We start from the raw sequence: 25,925 nt of genomic DNA on the forward strand, positions 1-25,925 counted from the left end.
AGAAGCAAAGATGTCTGGGATAGTTTCGAGGCGTGTGAAGGCACACATTCAATTGGAAGATACTGAAAGGAGAAGAGAGGAACATTTAGGCAGAAAAACATCATGAGTTAAAACACGCATACTTAAACTCTTAAAAAATTAACACCCTAGTCCTACATCTGATATGATCTTAAGATGAGAATGTTCTTTTGAATGTTTAACTCAAATTAATAGAAAAATAGCTTGTAATTTTCTCTTAATGAATAAAACTAATTTTTAGGCTGTTATATCCTTGCTTTATTTGATAAAATTTGTTACCATTAAAATTTTCTCCAGACGTCTTGTAAAGCTGGCTTGTATCATAAATGTGAAGTCATTTAGGTAAAATACAGCTTGTTTCCTATACTTTGTAATATCAGGGCTACTTTTAACAACTGTGACCCTGGGCAGCTTTAGCAGATTATGTTTGTAAGCAGAACCTATTAGAACATTTGGACTGAGGTGACTAGTTAACTCCTGCCTGGGTCTGCTGCTTATGGTTTAGGTGATAATCTTACACTCTTACAATGCACAGCTGAGGAGGGACAAGGGAATCACTGGTGACCCTAATGTTATGGAGATACTCCATATGCATATCACTGTAATTCTCAAACTGAATTCCCTAGGCCTCAGATTGAATTGAAATTGAAGGAGAAATTGCTTTTCTGTAAGGCATTTCTATCTTTGAATCTCTGTTAGGTCAATTTGAAGGAAAATAAAATATTCACAATGTTTTGAAAACCCAATAAAAATATTAAAAGTGGTATTGGACAAAGAAATGATAAAATATGACTCTGTCATCAAGTATCTTAACCACTACAGCTATTCAATGGGCAGCTCTTCTTGGCACCTTTTCCTTATTTATTTTTATTTTTTGGAGATATTAACATTTAAAAATCTAAATTCATTACTTTTTCTTAATAATTATGTTGAGTTTGAGGCAGGATGTCTGGGTTCAGACCCAAACCCTGCCACTTACAAGTTTTGTGATTTTTCAGCAAGTAATTGATCCCTCCTGAGCCTCAGTTTCCTCACTGGCCATGTGTATATGGTAACACCTACTTCTGGGAATTGGTAGTGGTGCCATCCAAAGCAACTGGCACCTAGTACTTGTTTGAGAAGTGTTAGCTAGCTATAGCTATTTAGAATTCTGAAATATGTTTGCATCACTTCTTTGGTGACACCTTCCTTGTCCTTTGTCCTCTCCCTTTGAAGCCCATCACCCCAGACAAAGGTCAGAGTACTTGTGATGCCACAATATTTATATGTCCTACTACTGCATTATTCTTGTACCTTTGTGTTTTCTCTAAGGGAATATGAGATCCTACAACTTGAGGGTATCAACTCTGGCTGAATATTAAATCACCTGAGGAGCTTTAAAAAACTACAAATGTCTAGTTCCTTCCAGACACTGGCTCAGAATCTTTGAGGGTGGAGCTGGAGTTGATGTTATTTTATGGCTTGTAAGAGATTGGGATCAATCCTTAGAGGCGTCCAGAGTTCAGAGCCACTGTTTTTTTAGAGACTGTTCATCCTATATCTTTAGCACTTGGCACAGTCTCTGACACATTTTAGATGCTCAGTTAATGTTTGTGGAATTGAAGATATTAGTAAGCCAGCATTAGTATATTTCTGAAGTTTACAGAAACCCACCCCATAGACTAAGGAGTATAGCTTTATTAAGAATGCCTTAGGTTATTGAAATAATCCTGCAAGAGCATTCAAGGTGACATTCTACTTTTTTTCTGACAGAGTAAACATTTCTCTTTCTTGTTGGCTTAGATTCCATTTCTTAATCTCTTGTTTAAAATGTCCTAAGGCAGATTTGTACCATTTCATTTAACACTGGCGAGTCACCACAGTCTCTGCACTTGTACAAATGTGCTGATTTAATTGTTTATTGTTCCACTAATGCTGAACCACCTGCATGTATCACAGAAGCACAGGAAGACAGGTTTAACATTTCAGCTGTTATTTTCAGCTTTTAGAACTTAAAAACACACATTCATGATTTGTATCCTGACGTATAAGAAAGGGAGCAGCAAATAAAGACTGAAAACAGAAAAAAATTGTTATAGATAGTGGAGGGCCATTATCTATTAGGTGACACCATTAGGTGTTCAATAAAATGTGAACTTTATTGGATGCATAAAAAGGTTTCCTATTATCAGTATAATAATTTTAATGATGTTTTACAGGAGCAAACATCATTTATGACTATCTATTGAGTATCCATTCTTTTGATTTGTCCAGACTGATCAAAAGTGTCATTTTTCTTGATACCAAAGAGCAAGATTCTAAGATGACCCTTGAATGTCAAAGGGTCAAACACAGAGATTTATGAACTAAAATAAAACACAAACACACTGGTTGAAGAACTTACGTAATGAGGTAGAAACTGTTAATATTTAAAATTAAATTTTCTACTTTGCTTCTACTATTTATTTGAAGGGAGGTTAGGTGACAGTGAGTTTTTAATTCTCTTTAAGAAAAGAGTTGAAAATGGGAAGCAAGAGGACAGTAAAAGTTTGGGAGAAGAGAGAGAGAAAAGAGACAGATAACATTGCCAAGTATTGAAGCCAGAACTTCAGTGCAAAAGGTCTACTTTTTTTAAAATTCACAAGTAATAGATAAGCTCCAGCTTCTCTGTAACAGCTTCTAGACTGAAGATAATATAACAAATTGATATATTCAACTTTCTTTTACTTATTCCAGTTTTATAGGGGATAATGGAGAAAAGGGTGACATGGATAATTGAAATCTGTAGATGACTGTAGTTCCAAAACCCAGTTTTTACCAATAATTTTAACCCCCTGCTTTTAACCTCAAAGCTGCCCAAAAGTTAAAAATACATATATATATATATAGATAGATAGATAGATAGATAGATAGATAGATAGATAGATAGATATTGTTTCAAGTTCAACTTGCATTTATTTCTTCTGATAATGGTATTACATGCTAATGATAGATACTACAGATTTGCACAAAATTAGGTAGAACAAATCATATGGATGATCTACAAGCTATATAATTACCATCTGAATCATTGTATGACCACTATAGTTTAACTGAAACTATTCTATGATTGCTTTAAAACACATACTTTTGAACTTAGGGGCAGCCTTTATACACTCAAGTTCATAGCATGAAATTTGACATTTCTAAATTAAGAAATGATTGGCCTTAAGCTGTACTAGACGAGGCATTGATTGAGAAGCACTTTATAGAGATTAACAATGTAAGTGAGATCTGTTCTTTTACTTATTCCCGGAGAACTTGACTTTCCAGAATGATAGTGTGTTTAGCATAGAAAAATCCAACATATATAATAGCAAGGGGAGGCCTGTTTTCACAGGTTAAGTGTTGGGATAAAAATATGGAGATAATTGTTGAGGAACTCCAACTTTATAGTTTTGAACTATAATTATGCTTAACAAAAAAGAGTTGCCATTTTTTATGCACATGCCCAATTTGACATGCACGCCTCTCTTAAAAAATCAGTGTTTTAATATGGAGCGGAACAAATATATTGATATTAAATTGATTTCAAATGATGGGGTTTGAAAATATGACTTTTACAAACTCTAAATGGTTAGATGTTGAAACTCTGAGACAGTTATTAACTCATTTCCAAGGACCCAATACCAATTATATGATTTCTTACACATCATTATTTTTCTCTAAGATCTAAAACACTTGACTCTAATTTGCAAACTACTTACAGGTAAATAACTGGCATAAGAAACTGAGGATTAAATGAAATAAATATGTTTTGTAGCAAGCTGTTTGAATTGGTTCTGAATTCTCTTAAATCAGAACATCTTTTATTTTTAAGCCAGGCATTTATAGCTGTGTCTTTGTCATTCCACTGCACGCTGACCAGGGAGATACAAGTCTTGCTCTTTCTTCTTTTTTTTTTTGTTTTTTTCTTTCATAATCAAGATTTTATTAGTTGTTTTGAGGATAAGTACACAGACAGTTCCATTTGTACACAATTCCTAACTTACATACCAAAAACCTAAAAAGTCATGTAGTTTTGATTATTTTCTAAACAGCTATTCCCGTGACTTTCCAGCTTACAATTTGGAAGCTAATTTTCCTTAACAGATTATCAAGTACAAGTATCTTCAAATGTTGTTACTCTGTTACATCAAAGTCCCACTAATTCAAAATTTTAATATCAGATACACTACACACTCAAATTTTCAACCTTTCACAGCACATTAACAAAATGACTAGGAAAACTGGACTCCTGCGACCAAAGATGGTACAGAGTGCACAGAACCCTGACAGGGAGAGCCAAGATCGAGGAGTGGTTTTGCTTAGCAAACAATTCTACCAAAAACAGGGGAATAGAAGCAATTTAAAATGTTCAGAATGTGTTAAATGTACGACTGACTCCAAATTGCCATTTAGTATGCTTTGTATGATAGGAATAAAAACTACAGAATGTTAACCTGGTACCCAAGACAATCAAAGCCTCCCATGTTCAACATCCCACTATTTTCTGGTTGTACCAAAAAATAACCAACAAATGATTTCACCTCTTTAAAAAATAATTTACACTTAAAAAATGGGATGAGGTGGAATTTCCTCCTTAAAAATGTTTCTAGAGTTCCTAAAAAACTTGCATTTACAAGATAGTTGATACAAATTTTTCTCTGGATTATGCAAGGAGGGAGACAAGGACCACTGATAAGACATGGTATGATATTAATCAGATTTGACTTCTTTCTCTCCTGCTTCATCAGAGGCTGGACTCACCTCGTTTTTAGTTTCTCCGTTCTCTGCAGGTAAATCTTCTTTAGTTTCTTGCTTAGCCACTTTGGCCTGTTTTCCCTTTCCTCCCTTATCCCCTGTTGTTTGCACTTTGGGGTCTGCAGATTTGTCCTTTCCTGCTGCCCTTTTTGGCTTCATTTGCACTTTTGCAAGAGCAGGGTTAGTTGACAGCCTCGCCAACCTCCTGTTGGGCCCCTCCCTCCCTGTCCCCTCTACTGAGCTGAACTTCCTCTTGGGCATGGTGACCACGGGGCAGTCAGTCGCATGCGGGGTGTCTGCGGGCAGGGGCACGCCGAGAGCGAGCGTTCACGAAGCTGGGCTGGTTGGCAGCTGTCGCTCCTCCCGCCACCCAAGCTGCTGGCACAAGTTTTGCTATTTCAGTGGTGATTTAGAATGTAGGGAGTAATTTCAGAGTTTATTGAGGTAGGAACACATTTTAGAAACAAACTGAAGTCATCACAGGTTGAATGCTTGTAACTTTATCTGCCTATTTGATAGCTGGGTAAGAATTTGAAAAAAAAAAGCCGTTGGCTGACACTAGTGATGATCAGATAAGTCAGTCTTGAGATATTAATATCCTTCTTCTGTAACTACCAACAGAGGTACTGTGGAAATTAAATCAAAATGGACTTATTTTTCTAATTTCTAATATTGAATAAGGGTCAGCTTCATTGAGTTTCATGAATCATGTGGTGTGCACCAAGTAAAAGCTTTCTTTATCAATATTAAAGTTGTTTACCACAAATTTGACAGAAATAGAGCAAAAGAAAGAATGCCATAATGGGAAGAGAATGGACTTTGCAGTCATGTAAACTTGTGATAAAATTTTAACTCAAATCCTAAGACTAGTGGAGAAGACACTTATAGATCCTGAGCCTCTGTTTTCTACAATTTGTTAAATGGCTCCAATTATAGCCACTTTGTAAAGTTGTGTTAAGATTAATAATAGCAGAGTATCTAACACCTAGTGGACCCTCAATAAATGATCGCTACTATTATTACTTGAATACAAAACTCTGCACAGATGCAAGATATTTCTGTGAACTCCTCTGCCCTCTTCGCTGGAAGGCTCTAAGATAATCATCAGTAATCTGGAGAGCTTTCTACAGAGTATCCAAATATTGTCAGATTTAAGTATCTGTATAATCAGTGCACTCATTAAAAGTTTACAAAAGGATTGCCAAGTACTAAACTTTTCTATGATACCATTTACCCAGAAACTTTCCAGCACCATTTTGCTTGCTGGATGTTTCCTTTACAAATTGTTTCTTTTTAGACTGTAGCCCCTGTTTAGGACCCATATGGTTTGTAAATACCTAGATTCCCTACTCACTCAGTTTGCCAGAAAGCATTAATAAAAATCATACTGTTGTTTACCCTGTTGCATGTATCTATGAGGGCACACACATAAAACGTTTGAAGAAAATCAGAGCTCAGGCTCAAGGATCCTCTCAGACACTTTTCCTCCTGCTGCCAAGGCAGCCTCTGCTTTTCTCCAAGTGGAAGTTGTCCATCTTTGTGGATATCCTAACCCCACTTTCATCATCAAAGTTATTCCTCCCACTTAGCCATATGATTCAAATGCAAGTTGATGGGAAAAATCCATTTGGCAGTATAAGAACATAGGTAACTTTTCGCGTCTGAGTGGGCGGATGTGCCTTTTCCACAACAGTCACTTTTGTTAAAGCTGAATGGTTTGCGTTGTGGTTCCTTTGTCCATTTTTTCTGTGAAGCGTTGTGGAACCCACCCCCCCCCACCTCCACAATCGTTTTTCTCAGTACCCCAGTGGACTTAAGAATAAAAGCACACCCTTTTTAGAGTACATGCTCATGCCGAGAAAGTGCTGGTGCTAGGAGATCTAGCTCATTAAGTGTCTGTACTTGCAAAGGACTGTGCTAAGTCCCATGAAATTAAACTGAACACACACTATCATTGCCTTCTGACATTTATGACCTTCCTTTCCATAGTGACCACCAATTGCAGAATTGTGTTTGGGTAATTCTATCCTTAACCTTACCTCATTGATCTGTTTTACTCATTTCAACAATAACGTGGGGCATACCTACGGAGAGGTGTTTGGCCCTATGCTTCAAACACTCTTAACTGATTCAATCTTAATAAATTCTTTGGCAAGAGAGTATTCTTATTCCTATTTTACATAGTAAAAGAAACAAATTCAGAAAAGTTCTATGACTGCTACAAAGTGTAGAGAGCCATGACATGAGTCTGGATTTGTTGGCTACAAAGCCCATGCTGTGGGATACTCAGTGGTGTTTAAAGCTCAGAGACTCATAGGGTAATAAATAAGAGAGAGAGAGAGAGAGAGATTTGAAGATCCCCTTAACTCTTTTCATCTCCTAACTCGTTTTCTTTTTTTTTAAGAAAATTAAAGTTTATTGGGGTGACAATGGTTAGTAAAGTTACATAGGTTTCAAGTGTACAATTCTGTAATATGTCATCTGTATTTCACACTGTGCATTCACCACCCAGAGTCAGGTCTCCTTCCATCACCATATATTTGATCCTGTTTTACCTTCATCTACTAACTTGTTTTCTTATTTTTTATTTCATAAATGTACTTCATACACCTCCCCAACTCATGAGTTCCAGGGGTCCAGAGAATTGCCTTAGGAAGGTTTCAGCTGCTTTCATGCCTAGTTCAATGCCTTGCAGATATTCATGCACTTATCCGTTCATTTTTCAGTGCATACTTGTCAAATGCCAACTATATGTGCAGTGACTTTAGGCAAGTTACTTAAGTTCTCTGTATTGCAGTTTCCATATCTATCAAATGGGGATAGTAGACTCTAAGATGAGTGTTTGTTATGAGAATTCAATGAGACTTGAGTTTGTGAAAGTGTCTCACACAGTACCAGGCGTATAGTATGTACCCAATAAATTTCTATTCACTCGTTAATTAACAATGTTTTTAAACCCTGAAAATTAGGAATTGTCTGATTGGGAACCTTTTACTCTGATTTAGGTTGATTTCTGTAAATACAAGTGGTAAATGTTTGTATTCTTTAGAAATTAAACCAGCGAATGAAGTTATGGAATTCCTGATGTTAAATTTAAAATATCCTGATATCCCCTCATTAAAAGTTATAAAATAACTGTTCTTTGCAGATGTATTTGCACTTCCAAATTGAGGTTAAAATGTGAAAACAGTTTTCGCAATTATGTGCTGATTTATAGAAAAGGAAATCTGAAAATCACAGTGAGGTTGTGATGTCCATAAAGATGAACAGACTCCTGGGAATTTATGAACCTTGAAAAAGGCTGAGAGCCCCTATTTGCTTGATATAAAAATACTACCATTATTTTTATATTCCCCTTACCTCCCACCTCCACCCAAAGCACCATAAATCTAGTGTTATAACATCAGTCAGATTTTTAGCACTTTATGTAACAGATTGTGACATCATTCCCCATTTGGCAAAGGGCTTATTCCTGAGCAGCTTGAGGTAAGTGTTAGGGATGGGCCTTCTAGATGCCATCATCTATCTTGCGAGACACTGCTTCTGGGTTCCATGGGTCTTGGTGCCAGTGATCTTCATGCATCCATGAGAGAGCTGGCTCTAGAACCCCAGTTTCTCAATTCTAACATAATACCGTCAGTGGTTTGATTCATTCAGATAGTAGTTATTGAATGAATACCTACTCCTTGCAAAGAAAATCTGGATAGATTAGTAGGCCTTAAAATGGCCAAAATTGGGGCTGACCAAGTGGCTCAGTTGGTTAAGAGCTCACTCAAGAGTGCAAACTCTGAGCAACTAGCAGTTCGATTCCCTGCCCGAGCTGAGCTGCTGCTGAGCTGCCAACAGGTGGCAGGATGGCTCAGCTAAAAAAATAAATAAATAAGTAAGTAAATAAATAAATAAAATGGCCAAAACTTTCCTTAATCTTGATTTTATGTTTTTGGGTATCCATTCAGAGTCACAAAAGAGATATGTAAAGAAAATTAGAAACAATTGTCCAGAGGTGCATCATGACTTCAGTTATTATTATTATTATTATTATTATTATTATTATTATTATTGGATTGAGTTAGTTATTTCAAATATTCTAAACTGGCACATATGTTTAGACTACAAAGATGTGTTCCTTTAAGCCATATCCTGCTTCTAATTATTGAAACCAAATGGTTTTAGAAGAGGTGGACTTAAATGACCTACATTTAGTCCTTCCATTAAAGGCAAAGGACTAGGAAAGGAGGGATAAAAAAGATGATTAACTCTTTGCTTCCTAGAACCTTACAGTTTAGTGGAACAAAAGCATCGAAGTAACGAAAATGATAAAGCCAGGTCTATGAAGTCTGTGCTATAATATAAAGCAGAGAATGTGTGGAGAATATATAGCAAAGGAGTCAGAGGAGATGTAGGGTGAATATGCCTTTTGACTTGGGCCCTAGAAGATTAAAATGGGGTATCAGACTGAGATGCTAAAGAAGGTACGATGAAATGACAAAGCATGGTGATAAAAGCATGCTTTTGCTTCAAGCACTTGCTCTTCTCATGCCATCACCATGTGTTAAACATGCACTTATATATAGGCTGCTGGTTTGTGCCTGCTAAAAGAGTTTATGAATAGTTTTAGCACTGTAAAGGCTTGACTTATTTGTTATAAAATGATTACTGGCTTATTTCTAAGAACATGCAGAAGTTTAATTGGAGACTCCAGCAGACTCAGGAAGATAAAGAAAAAAGACTGGCAACACACATAGTACAACAGAGATCAATGAAAGACCAGCACATTGAAAGCTAACCAACAAACTTGACACCCAGAGACTGACCCAAGGAAACCCTCCTTCTGTTGAACAAAACAAAGCAGTGAATTAAATGTGCATGTGGTGGTGGGGGGGGTATGCTTTCCTATATTCAAAGTGAGGACATTATTTTGTTCCACAATGGATTTTTGTATTCGCCAAAAAAAAAAAAAATTAAAATGATCATTCTTAGAAAAGACTTTTAAATTTTTATCATAAGCTGATCACCACCCATGCCACATTTATCAAGCATGTGAAATTTAATACAGTTGATCCTTGATCAATTCAGGAGTTAGGGGTGTTAATCACCCTCACACTCAAAAATCTGCATATAACTTAAGTCAGCCCTCCATATGTGTGGATTCCCAACCACAGATCAAAAGTATGTATTGGCTTTATCCTACAGAATCTCTTGGATTCTAGCATTTGTTCCCCCTAAAAACAAATTGTTGCTATTGATCGAGCAATCCAGTTCTTTACATGGTCCTCCAATTGGTTTTCATGACAAGGAGTACAGATAAGTGAGGGCAACAAGGAGTTCAAGGAGAAATGAGGGCAAAATGAAGATTGTGAATAGATAAAAGTCCCCTCAGTTCTGGTAAAACAGGTGAAACTCGTTACATCGCTCAATACCAAAGAAAAAACTAGGCTCTCTTGCAGTTGCCTGGTTTATTAGCCAGAACATGGAGTACTTTTCCAGTAGAATTCGATAAATGGATATGTATGCACAGGAGCACACGCTTGGATATATGTCATTGACAACATCTTGGAAATGACAGGTCAGTGCCTATCAGCACGCCTAAGAAGCCAGATGCTTTGGACAGTGAGTGTCCCCTAGTGGGAAGGCTCCAACATGGCTGGTGGAAGCTGCTCTTCGCAGGCTCCTTCAGAGCTTCAGACTGGGCCCCGAAGTGCAAGAGGCATGAAAAAGCCTGGATTCAAACTCAGGCTCTGCCACTGGCTGGGTATATGGCTGTGGATAAGTTTTGTTTTTAACCTCTCAAAGGTAAAAATGAGGGTAATAATAGTATATGTAATTCATAGCATTTTGGAGATTTCATGCAATTATGTATGTGCAGAGCTTTTCATATTACCTGGTACTTAGGAATACAGATGGCCAGAATCGAAAAGACGCGTTCCTCCCACACCTAAGCCTTCATAGATTAGAAACAGAGCAGGGGGGTGCCGTCTCTAATATGCCATCGCTTTACACATCCCGACCCAGTGCTTTGAGGCCAGGGCTGCAGAAATAAGGGTGCTCCCCCTGCCCTGCACAGGGCCCCACATTGGATTAACGTGTCCAGAGAAAATCTTTGAGGACAATCGAGCTTTCTCAGCCTTCCCAACAGATTGTCAGTGCACAGCCCCTAAAACGTAACTGATGGAGAAGAGCCATGAAAACACAAGACGACTCAAATTCAAAAGGACAGCAAAAGAAGAATTATAACATTATGTACACCTGGGTGAACTAGGGAAATTACATGAAATTAATGGGCCTTTGAATTAAATTTGTAACATCCTTGCTGCCTATAATGTTCCACTGTGAAGACTGAAGCAGGAAAGGAAAGGGCAGCCCTTCTCCCTGGATTTGTTCCTCTTGGCCTTCCTCCCTCCCAGCAGGCTCGCAACAGAGCCCCCTTCCCATCCCCGTACCATAAGAAGCCTTAATTGCCGCTCAGCCCCTTGTCTGGCTCCCTGCTCTGCTGCACTGTTAATCAGTCTTCTTTGACTGGAAACTCAATATCCCCTGCAGAAAGTCTGCAATTGTGCTTTGAAGTTATTTGCATTGAGTTAGAAGAACCTTTTATTTCTAGTTCTATTGAGTGCCTCTGTAGTTTCAATGCCCTGATAAGCAGGGCAGCTGGATTCAACAGCAGTCACAATGGGCCACAGTTCTTAGTCACATTAGTGAATTGACGCATAAAGCTGACAGCATTGTAAATCTCTTCATGGTGGATAGGAAACAAGTAACCAATGCTAGTCAGTAAACTGTTAGACAATGTGCAGAGATGTGTTTAATTGAAGCAAGGTATACATGCCTATTCTGACTTGCCAAGGGCACTTGGGGGTTTAGCTACATTCCCATAGGGAAGGCATGTTATAATTTGGCTTGGATATATTCTGGAGATAAGGATGTAGCCATTCACCACGCTGATACTAGTATCACAGCTTACAGAAAAGCTTGATACAGCACGAGGGGGTTCAGTGTTCTTCCTTCAACTGTTGGGTACCTGCCATCCCCCCATTTTTGGTTGATGTGGCAAAGACTGTGGAGCAGAAGGGAGAAGGGTTTCAATTCCAGTTTTTTCACTTACTATTCACTTTGGATAAATGCCTACCTGGAAAGGGTGAAGAACAATGAAATGTAGTCCTATGTGTAAGGTGCCTAGCAGAGGGCTGAACTAAAGAGAGACTCACTACTGTTACTTCCTACCCACCCCTGCCTGCCTTCCCGCATGTCACAACCTCTTCTTGCTAATTGCACCTCTTTACGTTAGACAAAATATGTTCCCATTATCACAAGCAGCAGACTTGGCCCTCTGCATCAGCCCTGTCCACAGGCCCAGTAATGCACAGGCCAGCAGCAGTATTTATCTCAAGGTGACACTTGTAATGGATGATTGCTGCACTTCTTAATCCATTTATGTAATCCTTCCTGCTTTGCTTGCAGTTATTTAGCAGCAATAAAATGGTTCCTTTCCCAAGACAGAGTTCATTCAATTTAAATCTGGATTGATTATAGCTAAACTTATGACATGTCTTTACAAAGGAAGAAAAAGAAGCGATAAATTATGCGCAGTAATTATTTAGCATGCATTCAGCCCCCACAGTGTCCTGGGATCAGCATATAACCATTGGGGAAAAACCCCTGCCCTTAAGAATCAAAGCATAGCTGCACATATGAACAGACACTCAGGGCAGGGTACCAATCCAAATGCCATTTAATTCTTCATTCAAGGGGTCATCTGGCCATCTGGCCAGTCTTTCAGGGGACTTCATGGGGTTAAGTGGACTCTTCACCCACTCGTGCCTTCTTTTCGTTCAGCTTCCCTGACGTGCCGTCTCCTGACAGCATCCTTAGCCTTTGGTCTCTACCCCAAAAGACCGCTCTGTACTGCTCCTCAAGCAGCTTTGCTTTAAGGCTAAGACACTTACTGGAACTAGAGTCCAGAGTCAGCCTGATACCTGCCTAACATTGGTAGGATCTCTCCTGTGGTGACCTGTCTGGTGACAAGGGAAGCACACAGGAAATGGGGTGGAACCCATGCAAATGAGGGGCCTTCTTCTAATTGCATTCTTCTGGAAGGTAGTCATGTATGTGCTCATCAGTCAGAGGATTTGGATGCTGAGCGAATAGATAATTAGATGGCTTTTGTGACCACTAATTAAAGTGTAATTTATGTACTACAACGATACAAATTTAACTCCAGTAGATATTTATGACTAAAATTTGAAAATTTAGAGTGATGCTTTTCATTTATAGAAGTCCCAGGAACCATACCACCTGGGCATGCATTTCCATAGAATAATGGCCAAAAATGAAATAGAGGTGAAAGGCCTGAAATTTGTTTTTCTTTTAATTTTTTACCATTTGACTCTAAAATAGGCAGGAAAAAAATCAAAATTAATAAAGATGAATAATAATAACCAGCATTAATTCAGTACCATGCACACTAGATATAACCCTTCAAATATTGCCGTGAAATAGGTAAAGTTATACTATTTACATTTTATAGATGAGGAGGCAGAAGTTTGGGGCAATTAAGCTACTTTAACTAAAAGGAGGTATAGCCTTGATGTGAAGGCAGCTTCACTGCAGAGTCCATGCACTTAACCACTAGGTTTTCCTGCCATCTAAGACCCAATGCACAAATACACATCATATTCACAATCCCCAAAATGCCATTTCCTTTGATGTTTCGGTTGACCTTGGAGTTAAAATGAAGTTAAAACCTTTTTCTTTATCACATTTACTTGTAAAATTTCAGTGCCAGTTAAATATATTAGCATGTTGTCCCTAATGTGCCCCTGATATAATTCAAATTATATTTAAGTAATGGCATAGAGTCAGGATTTATTTAGACACAAGAAGCAATTTTTTTTTAAAATAAAAGCAATCATTTTAAATTGCTGAACATTCTTTCCTTGGAACTCTTTTTTTTTTTTTTTGCATTCAAAAAAGGTACAAGGAAACTTGTGCTAAAATACAGATTTAGCCAAGTTTTTGAGGGCTTTTTGTTTTTTCTTTGTTTTTGTTGATGATGATGATGATGATTTTTGTTCGTTTGTTTGAAGGGCAGATGGGATCAAAAGAGAAATTAGATTTTCCACCTTTGGTATTTGGGGTAGAAATTAGATTTTCCACCATTGGTGTTTGGGGTAGTAATGTGTCCCAAGGATACATTCAACCCCTGAGTTAAGATTGCCCTCAGAATCCTGCCACCCTGTTCCCCCAAACACATGCTGAGTGCTTTTGCTTACAGCTAGACGCTTGCTTACACAGTGTGTTTCTTACAGTTGACCTGGACAGGCTCAATGATGATGTGAAGCGTTACAGCTGCACTCCCAGGAATTACTCAGTCAACTTAAGAGAGGAGCTGAAGCTGACCAACGTGGTCTTCTTTCCACGTTGCCTCCTTGTGCAGCGCTGTGGAGGAAATTGTGGCTGTGGAACTGTCAACTGGAAGTCCTGCACATGCAATTCAGGGAAAACTGTGAAAAAGTATCATGAGGTAAGCCATTCTCAAATTTACTTGTTGCAGTGCAGCATGTAGCACTTTTCAGCTGCAAAAGTCATGTAATCCAAGGGGTGCTAGAAAACAGGGCCATTGCATGCAGTTGTTCAGGTTGTTCATTGTACGAGAGGCCCCAGCTAGAGGGATGACTGGGAGCTGAAATTATACTTGTGCTAAATTTGCCATGCTAAATGCCCATCCTAAAGAAGAGACTCCTTTTTCTAATCCTCATAATGTACCATGTGGGTTGACAACATCCTTGTTAGAATATAATATTCAAATGTATGATGCAATAATTTCAGAGATTACTTGGCCTCCTTGTAGAAATATGATGGTATTCATTTATAAGATATGAACGCAAAATCTAGGTTGCTTTAAGAAAATGTTAACAGCCAAAGTTTAATTCAATCAAGTCATGAAAAAATGAAGCAGTGTAAAGATAACAAATGAATTGTCAGAAAGTACATATTGTCAGAGATTTTTTTCATTCTGTAAATATAAAAGTATTTTTCTTCTAGAAATACTACTTTTCCTAAATACTACTAAGTGCTACCTGGGGAACCAGCTCTGAAATTATGCAAAAACAAAAGTAAATGTAAAGAAATAAAAGAACAAAAATTTCGGGAGAGAGCAGTAACCTTTAATAATAATAAAAAACACTCATGAGCACTTACTGTGTGCCAGACATTAATTATTATAAGTAGTAATTAGCTAACTTAGCAGTTTCTTAACAGTGCTGTAGGGATGGCGGGGGCAGGGGGTGCATGTGATATTTTTATTCTCTTTTTATAGATAACTAAACTGAGGCCTAAGAGGATCAGTAAGTTGCCCAGTGTGACATGGTCAGTAACTCCCAGAGCCAGGACCGAAATTCCGGTGGACTGGTTCCAGAGTCTATATTTTATTACTAGTAACGCTGCACTCTCTCTTAAAATATGTACAACTTTGTCAAGCATTTAAGAATAGGCTTAAGGGGAGTTAGAGCTGCTCCTAACAGTGACAGCATCTCTGTTACCTCCTGTTTGTGTGAGCATATGCAAATCATTAAAGTTTAGACTCAGTTTTTACATATGTGAAATAGGCCTAAGAATGTATGCCAGTTAATCCCTTACAGGGTGGTTCTGAGGATCAAATAACATAGTGTTTATGAAATGTGATTTTGAAGATGTGAAACATCATACCGAAATAGGTTTAAAAATACGAACTCAAATGTAAAGTAAACACAATTGTTAGGAATTGTTGTTTGAGTTGCTTTTCATCACTATCCACCAAAACAAAGAACTAGTGCTCCCTAAATAAAATCTCCAGCTTCATAAAAGTATTTTGTTAACCTGAAAACAATAAAACAATAATAATAATAAGATCGGAGGCACCTACTGAGCTAAGTGAAAATGTATGTGTCACAATTGGTATTTTCCTCTGGGGAATTACTGGAAGTTGCAGATCACAATGACGATGCTTACCTTCAACGGGGGAAACACATTATTTTAAATCTACATAGAACATTCTCTTAATATCAAGAATTCCTTACTCCACAGTTTTCAAAGTGAAAAAAAAAAAAAAAGAAAAGTCCTCATATTCAGAGAATACTATTGTCTGTTTTCATTGTGTTTTATTTTTGTATGACCTGATGAACTCTAGATTGGATATTTTCTTTGCTTCTAAGAACCTAAATGTTTTAATGTCTAGTCGTAACCTGAGGATGAATGCAGACTACAACAATCAGGTTAGAGTTAAAAATATCTAAGACATGACAAGAGCTCTACCGAGTTATAACTGTGGGAAAACATTCGAGTTCAGCCTTGGAAGTATTTGGGGTGTGCTGTATTTTCATCTTGACTCTCTGTTCAGATATAAGTTACAGTTTGATTTTCTTAAATTCCTTATTGCAGAAACAGCAGAGTTAAACATACATCCAAAAGGAATCTCGCCTTCTGGGCAGGGTATTTTCTTTCGTTCCTTTCGTTTTCTTTCATGTCTCGGTACACAATAGCTATTACCTGTAGATTTCACTTCACAATTAATATCTAAAAGAGAAAGCCTTGATCGTTTGGTTCTGTCACACGAACAGGTCTAAAATGTTGGCATCTTTTTGAAACTGCTGTCTAAAGCATCTCTTTGAAACATGTGTCATAATATTTTTACTTCTAAGAGTCTGCTGAGCTCTACACTCTGCCAAGTGCTAGACAAAGGGACAAAACTGTATCAATCACTCAGTCTGTAACTGCCTACCTGGAACAAACACTCCTGGAATATCTCCCCTTAACTCCTAAAATACCCTTGAAATATGTCACAGTGATCACTCTGCTGAGCGCCCTGTTGAAAAGTGCAGAAGGCTTGTTCCCTTTCTGGAAATTGGGGGTGCTTGAGCTAGGCTCATTAGGGGAAGATCCTGTCCTTTATTCTATTAGTTCTGTGTCTATATTCTTAACTCAGGAAAATGAAAAAGCCAACTTCCCCAGCTCCTAGTTATAACTGATGAGATGTGAAATGAGTTTCTATGAGAGATGAGCACCATTAAGTGGTGACTAGAACTTGTCACATAAGCAGGCCTCTGTGACTCTCCACAAGTTTTTCAATGCTCAGCATTTAAGGAAAAAATCCGAGAAATTATAAAGCCCCTCATGAAGCTAATATTACTGCTTTTTTCACAGTTAATGCAACTTCTGAAAGGGTGTGCCCATTCTTCACTGTGCCGGACAATGTAGCATCTTTATTATTTCTTATTCTCAAAAAAAGTTTGTAGGTATCCTGTTAAAGTATTTTTTTTTCTTTTTTCTAACAAACAGTCTATGTCATGGAATATACAAGATAGAAAAGATACCTTGGGTAGCGGTGTTTAAATAGGGAAGGTTCCAGAAAACATATTGCAGAGACATTTAGAGGAAGCTGTCTATCAGTTCTCATCTTCCCTTGATAATGCATCACAAAACAATGGAATATTTCCTAGAAATATTGTGACCCTTTTATTAATACGTACTGTTTTTTATCATTTGGTCTCCTGTCTATGTCCTAAGTTCTTAGTCAACAGCTAAAACCTTAGGGAGCAACAGAGAGAAAAAAATAGAAGTGAATTTTCTTTGTCCTTCCTCATGATTTTGTCACAAGGCTGATGTAATCATCTACATTGGTAGAACTTTCTGTAGCGATGGGAATGTTTGAGATCTGCACTCTCCAATATGGTAGTCACTAGCAACATGTTAGATTAAGGGACACTGGAAATGTGGGTAATACACATGAGAAACTGAATTTTTAATTTTATTTACCTTTAAGTAACTTAAAGGTAAATAACTACACGTGGCTAGTGGCAACCATATTGAATACACAAGCCTGTTTCTGACACATTTACAGCATCTAGAATCCTTGTATCTTCACAAAATTAAAAAGTGACTTTCGAGGGTTCTTTTTATTTTAATGTAGAGTTCCATATTTAAAAATGCTTCCTATTACAGTTTGAGTTAGAGCTATAAGTAGATATTTATACAAGAAACAAAGGATTCATTGGATGTAATAAAGTGTTGAGCTTCAGACTCAAGATAAAAGAATGGTATTTTTACTTTTTATATGCTTTAAGCATCTGCTATTGAAACAAATTTAGCTAAAATTGTAAATTGAGACCAAGGGTAAAGAAAAACTTTTTTTTTTTCAGAGTTTCTATGCTAAGGTAAAGGCTGTGAGATTTTGGTTATGATACAACTAATTATAACAAAAGTCTAGAAAAATCTCTCTTCTGTCCTGTTTCTAGAAATATTTCTAGGGCTTGGGAAGAGTCGCCTGCTTCTTTCTTTCTTCCCCTTTCTCCCTCTTTGAGTGAAAACATGAGACGGCTCTTTCTCAGGCTTTTCCTGTTTCCCTCTGAGAGACAGGGCGATAGAGCAAAACACTGTGTGACTAGAAGAGAGAAGATGTGGATTCTGGTTCCAGCTCTGCCACAATGGGAGGCAACCTAGTGCCAGCCACTAAAACCTCCAGGGCCTCGGGTTTCCTCATTTATAACCTATAATTTTCAGTTCCCACACAGACCTGAAATTACACGATACCCATTAACTGTTGCACTCTTTCCTACCCCCAGAATATCATCTTACTGAAATTGTGTAAGGAATATAAACAAGTTGGTGCATGAAGTACTAGGTCAATGCAAAAGAATAAAGATATGACCTAGAACAGTTAATGTGTGTAGAAAAGTTAATTCACTCATCAGTAACACCTGTGCTACTTACCTCATGGGGATGCTGGGTGAATAAAAGCATCTGAAGACTGTGAAGCACAAAACAGACATGAGTGGAATTTTCTGAGAGCATGGTCTGGCTTTCTCAGTTCTGACTTCCTGACAGCCCTGACAACTCACCTAAAAGTGAATGGACTCTCCGTTTAAGTACCACAAAATGCACACACCCTTTCCCTTCTAGATCTAGCTTCATGTCAGGCCTTCCTGCCAAAGTTTAGCAAACCTCTCTTGGTGTGTGATACTCCTCGGGTAGACAAGACCCATCTGTGTCATGAATGATACTCAGTGCTAATGCCATGCTCTGAAATATGGTGCCAAACTCAGCTTCCATTGTGTTTTCTGCAATGGGAAGGCTGAACATGTAGTAATTAATCCTCTAAGGTGCTGTCAAAATCATTCATTTAGTTCTGTAATGGTAGAAACTAAATATACTCCCTCGTAACCCCTAGGTCCTCACAGAAAACCTCTCTTAGAAGTGAATGTCCACAGATGTGAAGATTGTGTTTTTAAAATTTGTGAGAGCTTTATAGACCCTCACTATAACCCTAGCTTTGGTTACCTTCAAACCTGTCAGCAAAACATTGTTGAACTTTTTGTCACTTGTCTTTCATATTGAGTGCTATGTCTCAAGACTTGGCATCAGTCCTTCCATGACAAGGCCCAGCCAGTGCTGCAACTGTCGCCTGCAAGCTGAGCAATTACCCAGGGAAAATAATACGTCATCCCTATTTTTGCTTGTAGTCACTTAGATTTCAGAAAAAAATTGACTACCAGCTCTTAAAATCTTAACTCTATACCCATTTTTCATATGGTCTATAAGCATGAAAGAAGTCAAAATGGAAGCAAAAATATGAAGCACTTTTGTTTTTCTTATGATAAGGAACTATATGTGTACTGAACACTGCCTGCTTTAGAAGTTGGGTAGACTCTTAAATAAACTCTTAATGATTCCAGTTTATACAGTGTAGTTGTCCTGAAATATGTACTTGTGTTTCTGTGTCAGCCATGAATTTGAGAACTGTTACAAGGCCTTAACAACCTTTTATTTGTCTCAATAAATGAGAACCCAACACAGCAGATAGCTTTTCTGCCTGGTATTGTTTTATTAGTATAAAAGCATTGTGGCAGTGATTCATTCAGTGGTTTATTGGCACTGTAGTTAAATATCTTTTGTGATATGGTAATTTGCAAACTGAGCATCTTTGGCTTTGTGTAGTGTATGAAAGCTATCAACTGGCTCAGTCATTCTCCATTTAGTAAAAGACAACTTTCCCCTGGCTTCATGTGGTTTTCCAGGTGGTGAAGAGGAGTCGAGATTGCTATTTTCACCCATACATGATAAGAAATGGCTGGCTGTTCTTCCTTGAATTTGTATTTCTGTGTGTGTGCTTGCAGCTGTGAATCATAGCTCAGAAAATAGGAAATCATTTTATGATGGTTCCTATTAGCAAGTGTCCAACAGTGACCATAATTAATTCAATGGTTCCTTCCCTTTCAAGGTGACCAGATAACCCGTAACTAGCCAGTTTGCTTTCTCAGATAAAGGCTTTTCATTTTTCTTTTAACTTTCCACCATCTCTCAAATCAGCTTTGCTCTCTTCCTCCTTTCAGTGCTGTGTACCTGAACCTAAGACTATTATATGGTCTGAAAGCTTTGAACATCAGTGCTGTGATCAGCCAGTAAAGCAGTCCAATTTCTACTTTGTTCAAACAGTGCTTTCCTGTCTTGTCAGGGAAAGTGTCTGCCAATTCATTTTTCTCTTCTTATCAGCAAAACACATATATGCTGTGCTCACGTTGCTTAATATGAAACACAAGGAAGATCCCTGAACAATCAGGAGACGAGTTAGAAAAACTGTCCAGGCTCTGCTCTCATCCCAAAGCACACTCTTTTGTTTGCCACGAAGTGAGAAAGCAAATCGACAGAGCCCTGATTTTATAGGTGCTACTCATTGCAACTTATTAGGCTTTCATCATGGCCTTCTTCAAACAGAGGCTATTTATCATATGCCCATCTTCTTAGAAACCATTTCCCTCCCGTGCATCTGCGAGCTCCCACATCTGGTTTGCATGCAGGCAGTCCTGGGCAATAGCAGCTAATTCATACTGGAGAAATTCTTGGTGAAGCTGCAGGACTTTAACCTCTTACCCCTTCCAGGGCAGCCTGACCCAATGTGGCCCCATAGAAGTTTCATATCTGTCATGGGCAGTGCTTTGACTGCCCAAAAAGGTAATGCATTCTTCAACCACTGCTTTTTTCACTTTTTGCTTTTATTTTGGATAGTTACCCAACAGGAGAAAACATGGGAACCAGTGAAAGGCAAATGTCGTAACTGCACACAGTATTTTACTTTCAAAATTGTGAAAGGATTAAAACTGGTCCACAGCATGGGCCCCTTTGTTTCGGCCTCTGTTTTATCTCCTGGCTTGTTTTCTCCTATGTTTGTGGAGGTCGGACAGGAGAGATGCAGAGAGGAGGTCAAGGAAGCGATTGTGCATATGCGCCCCCCCTTTCCTCGGCATTGGCGGCATCACCGCCAGTCACCAGGCGCGTTCCCCTAGCAGCCCCTGTGTTCCCGCGTGCTGCTGAGCTGAACAAACAGGTTTGATTTCATAGGTAAGGGCAGGAGCTCGTCCACGTGCTCTGGTTCCACCAATTACTAGCTCTGTGGCTTTGGGCAAGTAACTCAGTCTCTCTCTTTCCTTGTCTATGAACAAAATTAGGGAAGTACTTAACAGTAAGGACCTAACAGTGCAGTGAAGCCCAAATAATGTAATATTTGCAAAGTTGTCTATAAAATGTATGGCAATAATGTCAGTGATTACCTTTGCTATTCTTGCCCTCAAAGCACTTATAATCCCATTAATAGAGAGACTGCATCATAAATCATGTGAAATCGTGTGATGTATATTATAAGTGTGGTACAATTGCAGGAGAAAAATACAACAATGTAATTAACTATCAAAACTGGCATTTGGACTAGTTTTACCAATATTAAATACTTTGAGTCTTTGTGCCTCCCTCATGAATTCCCTTAGGGTTTTCCTTTTCCCCCCAATTTTGTCCTCATGAATATTCTTTTGAAGGTCTGCTACCAGTGGGACTCCATGTTCCTCTGTGTCAGCAGAGTCTGGGCTCCCTGTCATTGCTGAACATTGACCAAAGCCCATGATTTATTCTCCTCCTCGCTGGAACCCCCATGGAACAGCATGGCTAAGTGCTAACAGAGAGAGTACACTGACTATGATGCATGAGTACTGAGGACTGTAGACCAATTTTTCCTGGTCGATGGTTTTGGTTTATTTATGACTCGAAACAGACAACATAAGGATGAGAAAACTGCTAGGCATATAGTCCATAGTAAAGAATTGTGGGGATGCCATGGAAAATTATGTAGATATGAAAGCAAGATTTCATTCACCATATCGAACCTTCATCTAGAACCAAAGTATATCAAGCAGTGCATAGTAGGTCCCTACTCCAGTTCATACATGGGGCCACACTCACCTTTGAGACACAAAAGGAAATCATAGGCACATTGTAGAGGCTTTGGGTCAGTGTTCTAGGAGTGCTGCTCCCAGATCCAAGTTACCAGAAGACCCTGGACAAGGCTCTTAGCCTCCTTTAGTGTCTTAGTTCTCTCATATGTAAAATGGGAACACGGATATCTCCTCTACTATACACAAGGTTTGTCTGAGGACAAAAGAAATAGTGTGTCTGTGAAAATCCTGTGAAAACTGTAAAGTGCTATATAATTGTATGGTGGTACTACGACAGAGTTTAGAGTCTCAGAGGAAAATAGAACAAAATCAAAACTGAAGCCTAACTGGAACCGATGAACATAAAGGAGCGAAGCAATTAAACTGACCAAATGGCATATGTAATGAATAGTATAGTATATGTGATAGTATATGTAATTACATACTTGAAAACAAGTATGTAATTTTCCAAGTATTTGTACATGTGATGACTAATGTTTAACTTCAAGCGAAGGCCACAGCATGGGAAAGCAGCTTCTATTCAAATGCACTAATTAAAAAAATATGCTTAAACTTAGTAATTAAAAAAATTAAGGATATACTTTGTTAATTTTAAACTGTTGTATTTTAATTGTAATAAACTGTTAATTTTAAACACAGGCATTAATGTACAGATGTTTTAGTGGAGCCTGCTATGTTTTGAATTGTAAAAGGTATTATATATTAACAAATAGGTAAGAACATAAACACATTTTCATTTATTTATGGCTGCTAATGACTTTCAATAGGGCAAAATATTTTATGCATCAACCAAAAAGGTAGCCACGCGGGGATATTGTGTTCTTGACTATTCATTGTGCTGTCCGTGGAAATAATAACATGCTCAGTGTTGCTTTTTTACCCACAATTTATGCTTTGGGCAGAAGAATCTTTATGACAGTATATGGGACAGATCCTGGGACAAAGCAGGCCTTTAGAAAGCTATCAATAAACACCTGCTAGGACACCTGAGGTCATCTTGGTGCTGCAGATAGGTAATGCAGGAGACATTCCTCTGTGATCAGTTAGTCCCTCATCAACTCAAAGAGTTGATGATTGTTTGTAAAAACATTTAGATGTGTGCATTCTAATAAATAGTGAGCCCATAACTGTCACTGGATTTTCAAAGGGTTAAGAACCAGCTGTCACAAAGAGAATAAGTGATATCTATTGAGTTATATCCAGGGACTTTCTAACAGGAAATATGCTTCTTATCCTAGGTATTAAAGTTTGAACCTGGCTATTTCAGAAGAAGGGGCAGAGCGAAGCACATGGCACTCGTTGACATTCAGCTGGACCACCATGAGCGGTGTGACTGTATCTGCAGCTCCAGACCACCTCGATAAACGAATGTGCACACAGTTACATTAAGCATGGAAGAGCCTTTAGTTTAAGGAGGGTGTGGTTAAGAGACCCTTTTCCCACCAGCAAACGAACTTACTACTAGCCTGCAAAGCAATGAATACAAGTGGTCGCTGAGTTTCAGCCCAGCTTTGTTAGTATCCTGGCAAATAGAAAAGTGTATCATCAACCTCTATATCCAAGAACATAGAATTGCATTTAATAACAGTGTCTGAGGAGATATCCATGTCTACGTGTAAATAGACCAACTGGTTGATTCAGCGTATATAACCAGCTACACCAGAGCTTACATAAGGTTGAGTTATTTAGAGCTTTAAAATCTTTTGAAAAAAATAAGGGACATATTAAATACATGAAACATGTCCTTGGAATATTCAGAAGATTAATTTATTTGCAAATTTTGCATCACAAAACAGTTTTGGATCTTGCTCTTCTGAAAAAAAAAAAAAACCACCTTGTATATTAGGTGAGCTTTTATAGTTGTATATATTGAGCTTTTCTAATATACACATCTTAATTATAAAAAAGGAAAAATATGGTTTCTGGGAAAAAGGCACAAACCAAACCATGTTTTTTCCCCATGAGATACACTACATATTTACCCATGTAGCTAATAATCACCTGTCTCCAAAAGCATGCCATAATAATATAGGTGCTTTAGAAATTAAGTCATTAAGTCTTCGTTTTATGCATCTTGCTGAGGGATGCGAATTCATTTAACACCAGTCTCAAAAAATTTCTTAGAAGGTTTATCATTATAATCCTACACAAGACAGTTTATAAACTGTAGCAGAATCTTGAATTCTTCCCCTCCACAGAAGTAACTCCTTTGGAGAATGGCATTGGGCACTCACTCTATATGAGCCTTTCAAAATAGTGTTCATTGAAAGATTTGTGCAGTTGAAAGGCAGAAAAGCAAGCATTGACGTACTAACACAACTGGAAATTGGATGGTATATTGGATAGGATCCATATTTAATATTAGATTCAAACGCTCCACACTGTGCTAATTAATCTTATGTATTTCGCTTTTATGTTCCTATCTTTTCGATACACAGACATGGATTTATAATGGCATTTTATATTTGGCAAGCCATCATGGATTATTTATAGCCTAAAACCTTTTGTGTGTTAAAACAACCCAGTCTTATTGATATAAATCTCTAATCATATTCTCACTCACCATTTCGAATTGCTGTTTCTGAACTAAGTGAAATCAGATCAGGGGTCTTTCCCAAATCTGTGGAGCTTGTTCTAAGAGCCATGCTGCAAATTGTGAGAGCACAAGTTTGGCCCTGCTCTACCAATGGAAAACTGTTTTTGCATTGGTGGTTATTATTGGTATTTAGGGTAATTTTTCCTCTCTGGCTCCTGAATGTCTATTTTAAAAGAGACTGACTCCAGGAGTAGGAAGTGATTCATCATTCTCCAAAGCAAGACTCTTAAGAGAGCAACAAAGAAATTAAGATAGCTCAGGGCTGCTCAGAGAGAACTACATTTTTCTTCCTGCCTTAAAAGAAAAAAGGAGAGCCGATTTCTACCACGAATCCAGGGCCCTACTGACTAAAACCAATTTGAGTGAAGGGGAATGTGACAGGAGCTCGTTAAGTCTCCATGTCAGATGGGTGGCCTGACTATACTTGGACTTCTAAGCATGGTACTCTCAGGACCAAATTCCCAACTATCCTTAGCTCATTTCTTCTCAGTTCTGAGATGAAAGGCCAACGCTTATTAAAGATATGCCTTCCAAATTTCCCTAAAAGTGTCCAGTGTTTTTACCTCCAGGGGTAAGTGGTAAAATTAAATACTCTATTGCTCAATTGTCCAAAATCCCAGAGCACAGTCAGAAATAACTGAGGCAGACACTCTAATAATCAGGAACCACTCTTCCTCTTCATAACAATTTGCAAGTCTCCTATGAAAATACAGGACTCCTGTACCCAAATAAAAATGTGTTATATCACCCTAGCTTATTCGGCTTACATTATATCTGTAAGTATTATAAATTAGTGTTCTACCTAATTTTCAATACATTTTCCAGATTGCAATATCCAAGATGGTTTTCAGTTAAAGTCCTATCTGTACTTTTTATTTATTAGCTGAAATGTAAGTAGTTAAAATGTAAAACACTTTCCTGAGTGTTTTATTGAAACTTTTCCTTTGGTTATCTGTTATCTATTGCACTTCCAACATGTAGCCCATAAATCTGTTTCATTGCCATCAAAGGAATAAAAAAACTCACCGTACAAATTACATTTCAAAACAAACCCTAATAAATCTGCATTTCTGCATGGTTCACTCACCTGAAATAATGCCTTTCATTCAATATGTTCTTGTAGTGTAGAACACTTTCATAAATAGAATTTTTGTGGGGTTTTTTTTTGTCATATCAGTAACATGCACCTTTTTCCTCTCAGCATTTTTGATAGCAAATGTAATATTCTTCTTATCTTCATGAAAAATAAATGTTGCTTTTGAACAAAACTACTTCATTATTTAGTACTCAACTATAGC

At 37.9% G+C, this 25,925-nt stretch overlaps 1 protein-coding gene across 4 annotated transcripts in view; it reads left to right on the forward strand.

The window, feature by feature from the left end:
* Nucleotides 1–25,895, forward strand: part of PDGFD (platelet derived growth factor D) — a 265,099-nt gene extending 239,204 nt beyond the window's left edge. For 2 of the 4 annotated variants that reach the window (XM_019665527.1, XM_019665528.1), the window contains exons 6-8: nucleotides 4,773–4,814; nucleotides 14,085–14,299; nucleotides 23,270–25,895. In XM_019665527.1, coding sequence (XP_019521072.1) covers nucleotides 4,773–4,814; nucleotides 14,085–14,299; nucleotides 23,270–23,395 — 383 coding nt within the window. In that variant the 3' untranslated portion in view covers nucleotides 23,396–25,895. The remainder of the gene's footprint in view (nucleotides 1–4,772; nucleotides 4,815–14,084; nucleotides 14,300–23,269) is intronic. The other 2 variants (XM_019665529.1, XM_019665530.1) reach the window with 1 other exon arrangement.
* The last annotated feature ends 30 nt before the right edge of the window (nucleotides 25,896–25,925 follow it).

Source organism: Hipposideros armiger, unplaced genomic scaffold (assembly GCF_001890085.2).
Source record: "Hipposideros armiger isolate ML-2016 unplaced genomic scaffold, ASM189008v1 scaffold_446, whole genome shotgun sequence".
Classification (NCBI taxonomy): domain Eukaryota; kingdom Metazoa; phylum Chordata; class Mammalia; order Chiroptera; family Hipposideridae; genus Hipposideros; species Hipposideros armiger.